The sequence below is a fragment of the Orcinus orca genome, chromosome 9 (genome assembly GCF_937001465.1).
Source record: "Orcinus orca chromosome 9, mOrcOrc1.1, whole genome shotgun sequence".
In the NCBI taxonomy this organism is placed as follows: Eukaryota; Metazoa; Chordata; class Mammalia; order Artiodactyla; family Delphinidae; genus Orcinus; species Orcinus orca.
In genome coordinates, this window is record NC_064567.1 from 86198003 (window position 1) to 86212416 (window position 14414).

The 14414-nt window shown below is 39.7% G+C and overlaps 1 protein-coding gene across 1 annotated transcript in view; it reads right to left on the reverse strand.

The window, feature by feature from the left end:
* RELN (reelin) overlaps window positions 1–14414 on the reverse strand; it is a 509830-nt gene that overhangs the window by 118687 nt on the left and 376729 nt on the right. The window contains exons 21-24 of the mRNA XM_004263378.2: window positions 13409–13601; window positions 12509–12621; window positions 6356–6493; window positions 5304–5490 (exon numbers count right to left, since the gene is read on the reverse strand). Of these exons, the coding sequence (XP_004263426.2) occupies window positions 5304–5490; window positions 6356–6493; window positions 12509–12621; window positions 13409–13601 (631 nt within the window). The remainder of the gene's footprint in view (window positions 1–5303; window positions 5491–6355; window positions 6494–12508; window positions 12622–13408; window positions 13602–14414) is intronic.

Consider the following 14414-nt stretch of genomic DNA (forward strand, 5'->3'; position numbering starts at 1 on the left):
TCACGGGCCTAGCCGCTCCGCGGCATGTGGGATCTTCCCGGACCGGGGCACGAACCCGCGTGCCCTGCATCGGCAGGTGGACTCTCAACCACTGCGCCACCAGGGAAGCCCTGTGGGATTTTTTAAAAATGAAAAATATCATACAAATGCTTGGTTTGGCACTGAAGATGTTTTTTCCTAGAGAGTAGTACAAGTCATTTTCTTTTGTCTGGTGACCTGAAATGCTGAACATTGTTTTAAAGGGGGAAAAGAGAGAAAAAGGAAATGGCTCAGGGCAAACTATTTTGTCAGAATTTAGAATCAGATGTTAACACACGGTTTGCAGTTTTTCTACTATACTATGATCAATGTATTTATGTATATGTGTAGATATATATAAACATGTAATATGCATATACATGTGTTGGAGTAATAGATTAAGGACCTCCTCATTCCTAGAGTGTGGAAAATACCCTCCAATTTCCCCCAGCATTCTAGGTTAAAATGTCTTCAGTGTTTAGATAAAATAATACAGAATTTAAAGGTAACGCCTACAGAATCTAGAGCCTTTATAACAAAACCTCTAAAATGCTTTATAAAAACTTTACCTTTTGACTTCCATTAAAATCTTCTTTAATCAAAATGCCAGTAGAATAAAAGTCTACTATATTTATTTGAAAATAACCATTTCTTTATAACTTTCTGTTGTTTTCCAATTTTCTTTCATCCATTCATTGATTTCTTTCTTCAGCAAATAATTACCGGTTGCCAGTTATACCAAGCTCAATACCACGTGTTATAAAAACAAACTTGAAAGGGGAGTCCACAGATACGTACGTGCAGGGAGAGTAATAATTTAGGGCTGCAGACCAAGTTCTATCCCTTGTTAAATCCCATTTGGTCATATGATTAATGATCAATGCTCCAATCTATTCAGTCTCAAGGGTATTTATTGATATGTAAATGCCTAACGCAAAGCATGCATTTCTGAGTTGAACATCTTATCTAGAAGTTTGGCTCAGTCAGTAAGACTGTGCATTTTGCTGGGTACTGTGAGAATAAAAATTAAAATATGATCTATATATGTAGGGAACACAATGAGAGGGGCAGTCAAAGAAAGGAAAGATCAGTGTACTCTGCCCTAGTCCCAGAAAGCCCCATGGAAGTGAAACTGAGCAGGACCCTGTGGGGCTTCTGGGCACAAAAGCCTTTCCGTGTGCCCCACTCCTTGTTTGTAGGGAATAGACTCCAGCCTCTATGACCTTCCCTGAGTCCCAAAGGACAGATTCAAACAGTTGTCAATCAGGGAAGGGAGGGTATGCAGAGACAAGGGAGGAACGGCCAAGAAACAATAATGCAGCCTTGGCGCAGGGTTGTGGTTCTGCCTCAAGGGATACACATTAACAATATCTTTTGAGCTCTTTATAGAACTAAAACCCAACAAGTGGCAGATGTCAGCATTCTTCATACCAGAGAAGACCACCTGAGGCCAGATTAAAGGAGCCAGAGAAGCCTATCAAGAGATCACCTGAAATGAGATTAAAAGAGTGCAAGGGGCTTCCCTGGTGGCGCAGTGGTTGAGAATCTGCCTGTTAATGCAGGGGACACGGGTTCGAGCCCTGGTCTGGGAGGATCCCACATGCCACGGAGCAACTAGGCCCGTGAGGCACAACTACTGAGCCTGCGCGTCTGGAGCCTGTGCTCCGCAACAAGAGAGGCCACGATAGTGAGAGGCCCGCGCACCGCGACGAAGAGTGGCCCCCGCTCGCCGCAACTAGAGAAAGCCCTTGCACAGAAACAAAGCCCCAATACAGCAAAAATAAATAAATTAATTAATAAACTCCTACCACCAACATCTTCTAAAAAAAAACAACAACAAAGAGTGCAGGCCCTGCACACACGCTAATCTTATCAGCAACCCCACCCTTGAACTATTGCTATAAAACTCCTCACCAAATCCTCCTGGGGTGGGACACAGTTTTTCAGGGCAGGAGCCCACTGTGTCCCCCTTTGCCTGGCAAAGCAATAAAGCTATTCTTTTCTACTTCACCCAAAATTCTGTCTCTGAGATTCGATTTGGCACCAGTATACAGAGGCCAAGCTTTCGATGTCAGAAGCAGCAGGATTTGGGCAAAACACTGCAAGGTTTATATGGATGTGAGAGGCCGTGGAAGGCCTAACGGAAAGCAGTGGAGGCTAAGCAAAGAGGGAAATTGGCAAAATCTGGGATGATGAGGAGAGCTTCCTGTTTGGAGCAGAGGACTCATGTTTGGAAAAAGAAAATAAGTTCTGTAGTTAGGGCAGCAGTATTGGAGAATATCCTGAACACTGGTGATGGAAGAGTGACAGGACAGAAGCATGTTTTTAGAGAAATTAATCTAGGGTGGTTTGCAAAGGTCTAAGGAACACTTCCTTTGGGTTATTACCCCTTCTTTACTTCAATTATGCTGGCTGGTGGTAGGTGCCAAATTGTGTATCCCACCTCTCTGCCAAAGGAGCGAGTACATAACTCTGGCCATGCCAATCATATTACGCCATTCCCCGGACACGTGACTGGCCAATCAGAAAGCTTTCCCACATTTTCCTATGGAGTTGCTTATAGAGCTCTGTGGCCATGGTTTCACTCTCACGACGACAGCTGACCTGAAAATAGAGTCTCCTCTTAAGGAGAGAGTTCTGTGGGCATTTGTGTTTCCAGCTCCATGTATCTCTGAGTCAAGTTTCATCTAAGCCCTCCCTGTTTTGATTAGAAGAACCAATTTTCCTTCTTTTTTGCTTAAGCTAGTTTCTCTCACTTAGAATTCAAAACAGATCTGACTGATAACAAGAGAAAAAAGTAAAAATATGATCCTTAGATATTTTGACAAAAATTTAGGGAGAAAGCTGGTTTCGGAGAGGAGGAGAATGATTTTATTTTTGAAATGCTGATTTTGTTAGTGGCAGGGCGTACATATGGAAATATTCAATGATACCAGTTTGAAATTTATTTTCATAAAATGTAATTATGATAGCTAACACTTATAGGTTATTTCTATATGCCCAACACTATCCTTTATTCTTTACCTGCATTAACTCACTCTCAACATCCTACTTTACAGTCGAAAAAACTGTGACACAGAAAGATGTTATAACTCTGCAACGTGAACCAATTAATTAGTTTTGGAGCCCAGGTATAAAGCCAGGTAGCTTGACTCCAGACATAATCTTGAATTAAGTGTTAGAAATATTGATATGTAACCTTTATATGTTTAAAATATCTGTGTGTATGCACACATGTTTACTGGGGTGTTTGGGTAAATATTGGTTAAGGATTCATAATCTTGTTTTAAAATTGATGGTTATGGGAGACACAATCTTTTCATTTCTGCATGATTATACAGTGTACCCAGATCTATGCAATGAATATTGGTCACTTATTGACTATTATCTCTAAGAATAATGACATGGGGATCTTAGATGTCAATGGATAAGAAATATCATTAAATGGAATCCGTCCCTGATTTTCTGTCATTTTCCAGCTTGTTTACTTTGTTATTTACATTTTCTTGTTTACATTTTCTATCTTGTTTACATTTTCTATCTGATTCTTTGTTCTGCACCTGCCTCAAAACGAAAGCTGTACCTATTTTTGCATTTGCATACATTAACTTGTTTTGGATTTCTGCCCAAACAGGTTCTGCAACACATCAGCCCTATGGTATATCACCCACCTTTGTGTACTTGCTATGTGACGTGGAATGGGACATTTTCAGTTGTCCTAGAATTGGTGGCTATAGTCCCTGCTGGAAAGAAGTGGTGCTGGTCACCCCACATTCTAAAGAGAGCTGCCAATAATTAGGGTTGAACACATTGCTCAGGTTGGAGAGCTGGACCTGCTCCCCTCTGCAGTCCTTTCGAAAACTATATGAAGAGATGAACTGGAGGAGGCACGAAGAAAAGAATGTCCTGTCTGGACTGTAGCAAGGGAGGAGAGGAAGGTGGTTCTCTCAGCCACATCCCTCACCAAGCAACACGGGTTATGAGTGTTCCAAGAGAATCAGGCACCTCTATCCCTAGTCGGTATGTACTGATCTGTCTGCTTCCACTGGGAAAGCTGAACCCTGCAAGAAAACCTTCTACTCAGAGCCCCTGTTATGGGGTGCCCCCAAATTCATATGTTGAAAGGTTAACCCTTATAGGGATCGTATTAGGAGGTGAGGCCTCTGGCAGGTAGTTAAATGATGAAGGTGGAGTCCTCATGATGGGATTAGTGCCCTTATAAGAAGAGACAGGAGAAGGCCTGCTTTCTCCCTCTCTGCTCTCTCTCTCCACCATGTGAGGATACAATGCAAAGATGGCCGTCCTGCAAATGTGGAAGCAGGCCCTCACTAGACATTGGATCTGCTAGTGCCTTGATCTTGGACTTTCCAGCTTGCAGAACTGTGAGAGAAAAACGTTTGCTGTTGAAGCCACCCACTCTGTGGTATTTTGTTATAGTAGCCCAAGTTGACTAGGACAGTCCCACATCAGCTGATGCCACCAGCAGCCACCAAACTGAGCTGAAATAGGACCTGAGATGTCTGCTCTTGATGTAGAGCTGGCCAGTACCCTAGGAATGGCTTTGCACACCCCTACCTTCACCTTTATTCCTCCTTCCTCCAATCATATTCTTGGGATTAATGGATTGACAAATTGAATAAACATTTCTAGAAATGTTTTCTACATGTTAGGTACCGTTCTACATGATTTACAAGTACTAACTCATTTAACCTGCATAATAACCCTAATGAGGTAGATACTCTTTTACAAACGAGGAAGCCAAGTCACAGAGAGGTTAAGGTATTTGTTCCAAGTCACACAGCTAGGAAGTGGCAGAATCAGACTGAAACAGGCAGTCTGGCTCCAGAGTTGCTGTTGTTAACTTCTAAGCTCCACTACCTCCACCACCACTCACGTCCTCACCCCCAGGCCCGCGTGCTCACACACCCTCCAAAGCCTGGTATGAGAAGGGGCCAAGACCCTGCCCCACTCAAAGCCCCCCAAGACACAAGCCTGGCTGGCACTGGAGGAAAGGAAAGCAATGAGCTTTAAATCAGGTCCAAGAAAGGCAGGAATTTTAAACCGGCCTATCTGGATTTGTAGTAAGCAAAGACAAGCATAAAACTATGAATTTCCCAAATGGAGCTAAGGCATAGAAATTTGACAAAGTCCAGTCAAAAGCAGGGAATGTAGGGAAAAATAAAACTGCGTCATATTTGTACCTTCTGAGTTCAGACGGCTACAACATCAGTCACATATTGAAATAGCCACTGTGCTGATCACTTACTCCTGGCTCTTAGTCCTACCTTGCTGAAATACAGAGATGATCCAGAAGAGATGACTCCACACCCTTCTTCTGGTTTTACAATTTCTCCCCCAATAACTTCTTGCCAGTCAGACTCCCAAGCATTCGGGTTCTCAAAGTCCGACATGATCGTGGAAGGAAGGGCAGCTTCTGGGTGGCACTCAGTGCCTTGGTATCCCTGGTCACACCTACAAGAGAGGAGGGCCGAGTGAACAAGTGATGGACTCCTGTGTGAATGCCACAGCCATCTGACCTGCAACACTTCCTATATCTCACTTTTGTTCGGGTATTGGCATCTGTACTAGACTTTTCTCTACAGTGTAATCTTTGAATATGGTGGTAGCAACCTTCAGTTTTGCACAAGGGGGAAAAAAGGGATAGAATCCATTCTTAAAACAAATAGTGCTGTAACAGTAGAGATGAGGCATCAAGTAGTAATGAAGGATACAGGCGTGTGTGCACATGCATGATGGGGGGAGGGGAAGGATCGTGAGATCTTCCCGTAGGCTTAAAAGGTCACATATAAATGTTTGTCTGCTCACCCAACATTTAATTGTGGCCGTGTTTTATAGTTCCTCTTTCTGATTAGATTATGTCTCTTTTAGAGTCTTTAAGTATTCAAGTGTGTTCCTATCTCATCCTCATTAGCAATAATCACCATCTCCCACCGTACACAACCTTGAGCTTCTGGTGAAGTGCTGTAGGAAAGCGTGTAGCAGCTGTTTGACTAGAGCTTTAAGACTATCAAGGGAAGGAAGGGGGAAGCAATAGCAAGGCTCTGTTAACTAACAAAGAGGACTTTGGGGCTAATTGATAAACTCTGAAATTTAAACCCAGGAGGTTACATTTTAAGGTTTACAATCTATGGCTTTATACTTACTGAAATACAACAATATCTTTTACATCTAGAATAAAGACAGAAAGGAGGATCGTTTTCCTTTGGTGATCTCATTATTTATCAGGTGATTCCTATAACTGATGACAGCTGCTGTGGTATGGCTATAAACACATATCCAGAAAAGCAGAGTCAACCAGGCCTCCTGACGCACGTACCTGCACACGCCGTGGTCGCAGGAGCCGTGCCCACTGCACATGTTTGGGCACTGCTGCCCAATGTAAATGCTGTCTAACGCCCACTCGTCTTGGGCAGTGTAATAGCTCTGACTCCAGCGGAAGCGGGTGGCGCTGGACCTAGAAACAAGGCACAGTAACAAAAAGAGTATTTTAACTGACATGGGACCGTATAGACAAAGAACGGTGGAGCTCAAAATCCTTCAGAGAACGAACTCTCTGGAACTTGAATTTAGCTGCTAATCATCCACCGTGAAGGAAAGCCTATTTTGTATATACCTCGATCTTAATTTATTTGAGACTACATTTAATTAATAAATTTGTATTTTAAAGAAAAACACAATATCAGATTTATGTTGTTGTTGCACAGGGATTTGACGCGCGGAAAAGAAAGGAAGTAAAACGATATCTTTTAAAAATAAAAATTTGTAAGAAACTGTCTCTTTCACAGATGAAAATGCACAGTGTTTAACTTAGAGTAAGGCAGTTTCTTAAAATAAACGTATCAGTAGTTATTGGAAGACTTCCAGTTAGCTCTCAATGCAAAACAAAAGTTTTGTTTGGAGGTATGGTTTTGGGGTTGAGGGGATGGGCTACAATGTACTATTTTACAAGTAAGAACATCTGGGTGCTAAATCCTGCTTCTTATTTCTGAAACATTAACTTGCTTAGGTTTCACGGACAAGCTGATGTTAAGTGGAGATAAAAACTTTAAAACAGTCCATTACACATAGAGAAACACTTGGGACCCTGATTCATCTAAACTACATATAAAGTCTAAAGAAGAGGATGTTTTGAGAGCAATGCCAGGAAGGTTTTCATTCACTGACTACCATAAAAAAATTCTTTTAAAATCACATCATACTTTTCACCTCTAGGAACTTTCAGGGATCCATGATTAGTTCTTTCTGGTCAAAGCGCAAAAAAAAAAAAAAAGAAAACAAAAAGAATTTGCAGAATTAACGTGCATGCTCAGTTCCATTAATTAAACCCTCCCCAAGTACACTATCTACAGATATGCTTGATCTTAATGGCTCTGAATGATCCATTAAAGTCTACTGCATCAATTACCCACATATTGAATACTCCCTAAGTACATAACAGGCTGTTAAAATCCAGACTAAGCCTTTACTGTTTATTTTACTAACGATCTGTGGCTAATAGGTTGCATTTTTATTCCTAGTAGGATGATTCCAGGATTCACTGAGGTGCATCCACTAGACACAGGTTAGCGGGATATCAGTGTTCTTCATGGTACATACAATGAGACAGATGCACCTCTTCTATGGTAATAGTTTATATTTGTAATCTAACAGCCATCACAATTTTCACAGTCCCATTAAGAAATGTTTTTTAGAAAAGCCTACTATAAAGGTAAGTACATTATCTTAGAGCCCCACAGAAAACAAATAAATTAAGACGCATGCACCACTGTCATTTAAAGGAGAGATGACTATATTTCTTGTAAGATTGATTACAATCTGAGTCAAGTCTAGGGTCACACATATCTAGACGGTGAACTCCTTTGGGGACAGGGATATGTTTTTGTCTCAGTAGTCTACACAGGAACAGAATAAAGTAAGTGTACAAAAACAGTCTGCTAAAAAACGAGCCGATGAGTGGAGGGACAAGGCCAGGAAAGGGCAGCCTGTTTCTGACTTCTGCAGGTAACAGTGTGAAGAAAGTGCTAGGAGTCAGGCGACCGGTCCCCCAGGACCCTGGCTCTGTAATTTATCAGCTGTGTGATCTTTACTGGAAAATTTAAGACTTCAGGGGCTTCTAGTTCCTCACCTCTCCAATAAATAGATTGGGCAATCTGATTTCTAAGATCCTTTCCAGCTCAAAAATGTAATGATTGCTCTGGTGGTTTGTTGACCGAGGTGATAGTTTATTTTCTTTAGAGTCACATGCTTACATGAAACCCATGGCATACATTATTTTGAAGTTTCAAACATTAAAATGGGGTTGGAGGGTTTCAGAACCTGACCTAGATTTCTCAATTTATGCTTCTAAACAGTCACATGTAAACACTCTCCAAATTCTTTTTATAAGTAAATTAATCCTTACATGTACCTATGAACTCTTGAAAAGATATTTCCTTAAGATAAAAAGCTTAAAAAGTGAATTATTCCATTTAAAGTGACAATCCACAGTTTCATGTACTGATGTTAATTAACAGAAAAGAAAGCAAAAGAGGTTGAATATTGGCTTCGTTTTTAGTGAGAAAAAAAAATTAGTTGTGTGAGCAATCTCCAGCTGGTCACATGTGAGAACACAAGGTGTGATCTCACTGATTTGCAGCTGCATCACTGCTAAATATCGCCCTCAATACAAATATTTAATTTGCCAATTTTCTCTTTCTCTCTCTCCCTTCCTCTTTCTCCCTGCCTCTGCCTCTCTCTCAAAACTAAGTATTCTTAGGAGGAAAATCTTGTGTACTTTGGATTGAGTCTGGAAATAGCACTACTGCTGTGTGGATCATGAAATGAAGTTGACCTACATTTAAAATTCAAACTATGGATTCTCAAAGGCAACAAAACTTGACAGTCTTTTCTTTATTTGATTTTTTTCCTCTTATAAACTTCTAGACTGAAATAAAATACCATTGAGTCATCTCTCGATAGTTAGGTAACTGAGGAATCAAGGTAAATGAAGTCCGGCTAAATTGTATTTTCTACCTTCAGAGTGACTATAATTACATTTACCCAAATATCCTGAAACTCATTCAGTCATTAGGTGTTGATTTGTTCATGAAGTCAGCAACTGACAGCTGTTTGGGTCTCATTAGGCCCTGTTCTTATGTAAATGTCTCTCACAAAAACAAAATTAATTTTCATTGGGTAACAAATGTTCAGTTCATATACAAAATAATTTCTTTGAGCAGGTGTATACATGTTCAGTATTCCACTCTAAGTTGTCCTATCTAGCATTATCTTCTAAAGTTAACAGATCTTTGACAGTGCAGACCAAATTTGCTCGTCTACGTTCAATTTATAGTTGCATACGCTGGACAATCAAAACAGCAGAAGAAAGATTCACCAAAAGGAATATTGCTTCACACTAAACTGTACTTCCTTGCCCCAATGCTTGGGAAAAACATGCAATCTGCAAAAGTTTGAAATGCATATAATAAAGTTATCATGAATGCCAAAGAGAATAAATGTACTTTATCTTTATAGCAGAGCTTTAAAGCATTACAGATCCGAAAACAATGATAATAACCAGCTGAACACTATTTTTTTGAAATACTATAGCAATAATGTTTAGTTTACGTATTAGTCAGTAGACATGTTAAAATAAATATCCTATTGGGTGGTTTGTTTTTAAGAAATATTTTTACTTTCTTTACCCAGGGCTTTGAGGGAAATCTGGAAAAGCAGAATTCAATTATTTACCTACATGTACTTAAAGGCAAATTGTCAGAGGAATGATCTAGTAGATTTTTTTTTCAGTTTGTAAAAAGAGATGGTTTGTAATAAAACATCTCTTTAGTTCATCAAGTCACATTGAATTGAAATTTATTTAATTTCCCAACATTTAATGAGCACCTCTACAACATGACAGGCTCTGTGTTAAAACTAAAGAGTTTAAGGATCAGTATATTTCCTCTCAAGTGCTGAATAAACATTGACAAGAACGAGACCTTTTCTTACTATACTAAAACTTTCAACCTAGTGGTACTATCTTTTTTTTTTTCTTTTTCTTTTTTTGCGGTACGCGGGCCTCTCACCGCTGTGGCTTCTCCTGTTGAGGAGCACAGGCTCCGGATGCGCAGGCCCAGCGGCCATGGCTCATGGGCCCAGCCACTCTGCGGCATGTGGGATCCTCCAGGACCAGGGCACGAACCCGTGTCCCCGCATCGGCAGGCAGACTCTCAACCACTGCGCTACTAGGGAAGCCCTATCTTTTAAGCTAAGAAAATAATAATGCTACATACAATCTCAGTGTAAAATAACCTGCAAAGGCTTTTTCGATAAAGGACGATACTTTTTGGATATTGCCTAAACTATATTAATTAAGAATTATAATTTAAAACTTTTCTGGGAACAAAAGGACATCTCTAAAATACACTATCAGTATTATCTTGTCATCATAATTTTGAAATTGTACCCCACATGTCAATGAATAAAAATCAGTGTTTTTTAAATAATGAGGGTAATATACTTAATGGCAAAATAATGGGGGCAAATTAAGTAAAAGAAGCTCAGTAGCTTTGCACCAAGTATGACCAGTATTTCAATTGTTTGATGTGTCGCTTTTTATAATCTTGATAGATATGCTTGGAATATCATTGAAATTAAATAAAAATCTTGATTATATTCCCAGCAGTAGATATAAAAAAGTAGGATGTTAGAAAAAGTAGCAACTTGTTATACAAAGCATTAATAGAGTATCCAGGAAATGGCTCACAGTTGGATATAAAAAAATCTGTGGAAATCAAATTTCAAGCATTTTGTTCCAACCGACATAATGATGAATCCTTAAAAATAATCAAGGAGACATTCTTCTATAATGTAGTAATTCAATCTTCAACTAAAGGAGGTATAATAATAATTCTAGGTAGTTATCTAACCAATTGTTTTTTTGTACAGCCTAACTTACATAAAATAGTCTGAGAAGGGTTGATTTAGTAATTTTTTTTACAAAAGGGGTCTTGGAAGGCAGATACCACAGAAAAATATAATTTTTGTCTCTTTTATGCTTTTTCTGCTACACAAATCACAGAATCTTAGAATTCGAGAACTGCCAGGGACCTTTTAAGATTGTCTAGTTCAACCTCTTCATCATACACATAAGGAGTCACGTTTGAAGAGGTTAAATGGCTAAAGCATGTAGTCAATCAGTAGAGATATACTGAGAACTCAGCCCTTCTAATTTCTAGTCAAAGGTTCTTTCCTGGGCAAGCTCGTCCTATCCCAGGGTTTAAACAGGACTCATACTATTTAACTTTTCAACCCAAACCTCTTTTCTGAGCTCCAGATTCATAAGTCCAATTGGCTTCTTGACATTTCTGCTTGAGTAGATAAGTATCTCAAACTTCACATTACAAAACCTAAGAAGCACTATGTCTCTTAATTCTCTGCCTAAATCCACTCCTCCAATCCCTCCCATCTCAGTCAGTGGTATTACCATCCAACAATGTTCCCAGGCCCAGACTTTAGAAACTGCTTTTGATTCTTCCATTTCTACCTCAGCTCCAATCTGGTCCATCAACAAGCCCTATTTGATTAAAATACATTTCATAAAAGATGTCTCTTTCCACGTTGTTACTATCATACTCCAAGCCACCTAAACATCTAATGCCTGGACCTCCCCCCTCCCCGCTGGAACTGGTCTCCCTGTCTTCACTCTTTATCCTACAATCTATTCCTCACACAGGCCTCAGTCTAACATGAAACAATGTAACATTTGGGGAAAATGTGCTTTTCTCTTTCATATTATCAAATGTTTAACTTTCTCCCTAGTTACTGAGGCTTCTGCTTCCTGGGGGATGATTTCCATTGTTACTGAAAGAATGTGAAAAGAGAAAAAGAGTGTATATTAAGTTTTTAAAAGAAAAAGAAGGGCTTTGAACCAAGAAAACAGCCTTGCAATCCAAACTGTCTTGACATAAGAGTTTTTAGATTCCTGTATCATTCTCTTTTTTTTTTTTTTGCGTTACGTGGGCCTCTCACGGCTGTGGCCTCTCCCGTTCTGGAGCACAGGCTCCGGACGCGCAGGCTCAGCAGCTATGGCTCACGGGCCCAGCTGCTACGTGGCATGTGGGATCTTCCTGGACCGGGGCACGAACCCGTGTCCCCTGCACCGGCAGGCGGACTCTCAACCACTGCGCCACCAGGGAAGCCCTGTATCATTCTCTTTTATATGTCAAACCCAAAGGAACTGGATCATTGAATTTTCCCAAAAAAAGAAAAGTTGAGGCAAAAGGGAGATGAGAAAAAGCCAGGACAGTTTGGAAACCAAACTTTCATTGGCTCTATTTTTCAAATAGCCTAGGAATAAAAGAAAGATCTTTTGATGCTGAAAAAAAGAATGCGTCTTGCCACCTTGTGCTTAATTCTTCTTCATATTCATCATGCTAAAAGAGATAGAAAAGTTAAAGTGACAGCCATATCTGAAGATGTCATCTCTCACCAAGTTTTCTGGGGAAGAAGCACTATGACTCTTTTCCACTGTATGAACTCACTGGCATGGTAAATACTTGCTGATGTAAATTCCTGACAACTCGGCATACTTGGAAGGCATTCCTAAAAGAGAATCATGCAAAAATTCAACTCAGCTTCTGTTTCCTCCAGGGCAATATGTTTACTCTCTCAACTCAAGTGAAAAAGACCTTGGAGAAATCTAATGTTACAATCTCAACCATTTGCAACATGAATGCAATCTATAAATTGTCCTTCTGTGAAGCTAAAATATTTGGGAAATAATTTAAATGAGATCCCACAGTGGAATTAAATGTCTTCCAATTCTCACATGGAAAAACAGAAAATGGATTAGGATCCATTTTTTGGCCTGTTAGCATAACATTGGCATTTGGTAAAATTATCCTATTCACTATGTATTTATGCATTTATTGCAATATCAGACCACCAGTATGTATATATAAAGAAGTACATTTTATTCCAAGAAACTGGAATTATGTATTTCTTTTTTAAAACAAGAGATACCATATTCTTAATATGATCTACCTGCAGGTGAAGAGACTTAGAAAAGAACAAATGAAGACATGCTATAGAGAAAGAAGAAAGAGACATTTATAGAAAAAGAGAGCTAGAGAAAATAATGTTGAAAACACCATCCCAGTATATCTGGTCCTGAAGTTATTCCCATTTTTAATAATTTTCAATTGCCCTTTAGTATCTGATAATGCAGAATGTGGCATCCTTGTAATCCACTGCTGACTTGATGTCAATTCTGTTACAAATAACATTGTTCCTTTTCAACCAAAACTAAACTTTTAGAATTGCAATTCTTTGCTTCCTGTGTTAAAACATGAAGGCTACCTAACACAAACTTTAGAAAAAATAGACTTACCTCTTGTACGAGGTGCCAGGTGAGGCCATGGTTGGTTGAATACTCTAGTTTCACCTGGTTGTCCATGTGTGGAGTGTATTTCTGGCCACAGCCCATCACCAAGCTGAACTGAATCATGTAGGATGCTCCTATCTGCATTGATTGTGTTTCCACATAGCGCATACTTGAGGCAAGTTTAGAATCTCCTGTAAAACTGAAAGACAGAGGTGGAAATCAGAAAATTAAAAACAGCAATATATTAGGGAAAAATTAAGCTCTTCGTTTCATATCATACATCAAAATAGTTTCATTTTACTTATTTAAACCTTGCCAAGCTCTAGAATGGATTTTAGTTCATCTAAAAAAGGCAATTTGAAGGCTTCCCTGGTAGCACAGTGGTTAAGAATCCGCCTGCCAATGTAGGAGACATGGTTCAAGCCCTGGTCGGGGAGGACCCCACATGCTGCGGAGCAACTAAGCCCGTGCGCCACAACTACTTAGCCTGCCCTCTAGAGCCCACGAGCCACAACTACTGAGCCCACACACGCCTAAAGCCCGTGCTCCGCAACAAGAGAAGCCGCTGCAATGAGAAGCCCACGCACCACGACGAAGAGTAGCCCCGGCTCACCTCAACTAGAGGAAGCCTGCGTGCAGCAACGAAGACCCAATGCAGCCAAAAATAAATAAATAAATTTATTTAAAAACAAAATCTTAAAAAAGGCAATTTGAAACAATCTGCCTATCAAGGAAGCAATATTTTCTTTTAAGTTAATACCTACAGTTGTCAAATATATTTGAAAATGGGTACTCACTCATATACTGCTCATGAGTATAAACCCTTTGACTCATTTCTTGGAACCTATCCTAAGGAAATAGTCCTAAATTCAAAAATAATTTTATAAAATACGATGAATATTGCAGGTTTACTCACAGTAGTAATTGGCAACAATTTAAATGTCAAACTATAGCGAAAATGGAATGCTTTAGTAAATTGGTATAGTCACGATAGATTGTCCATATTTCAAAT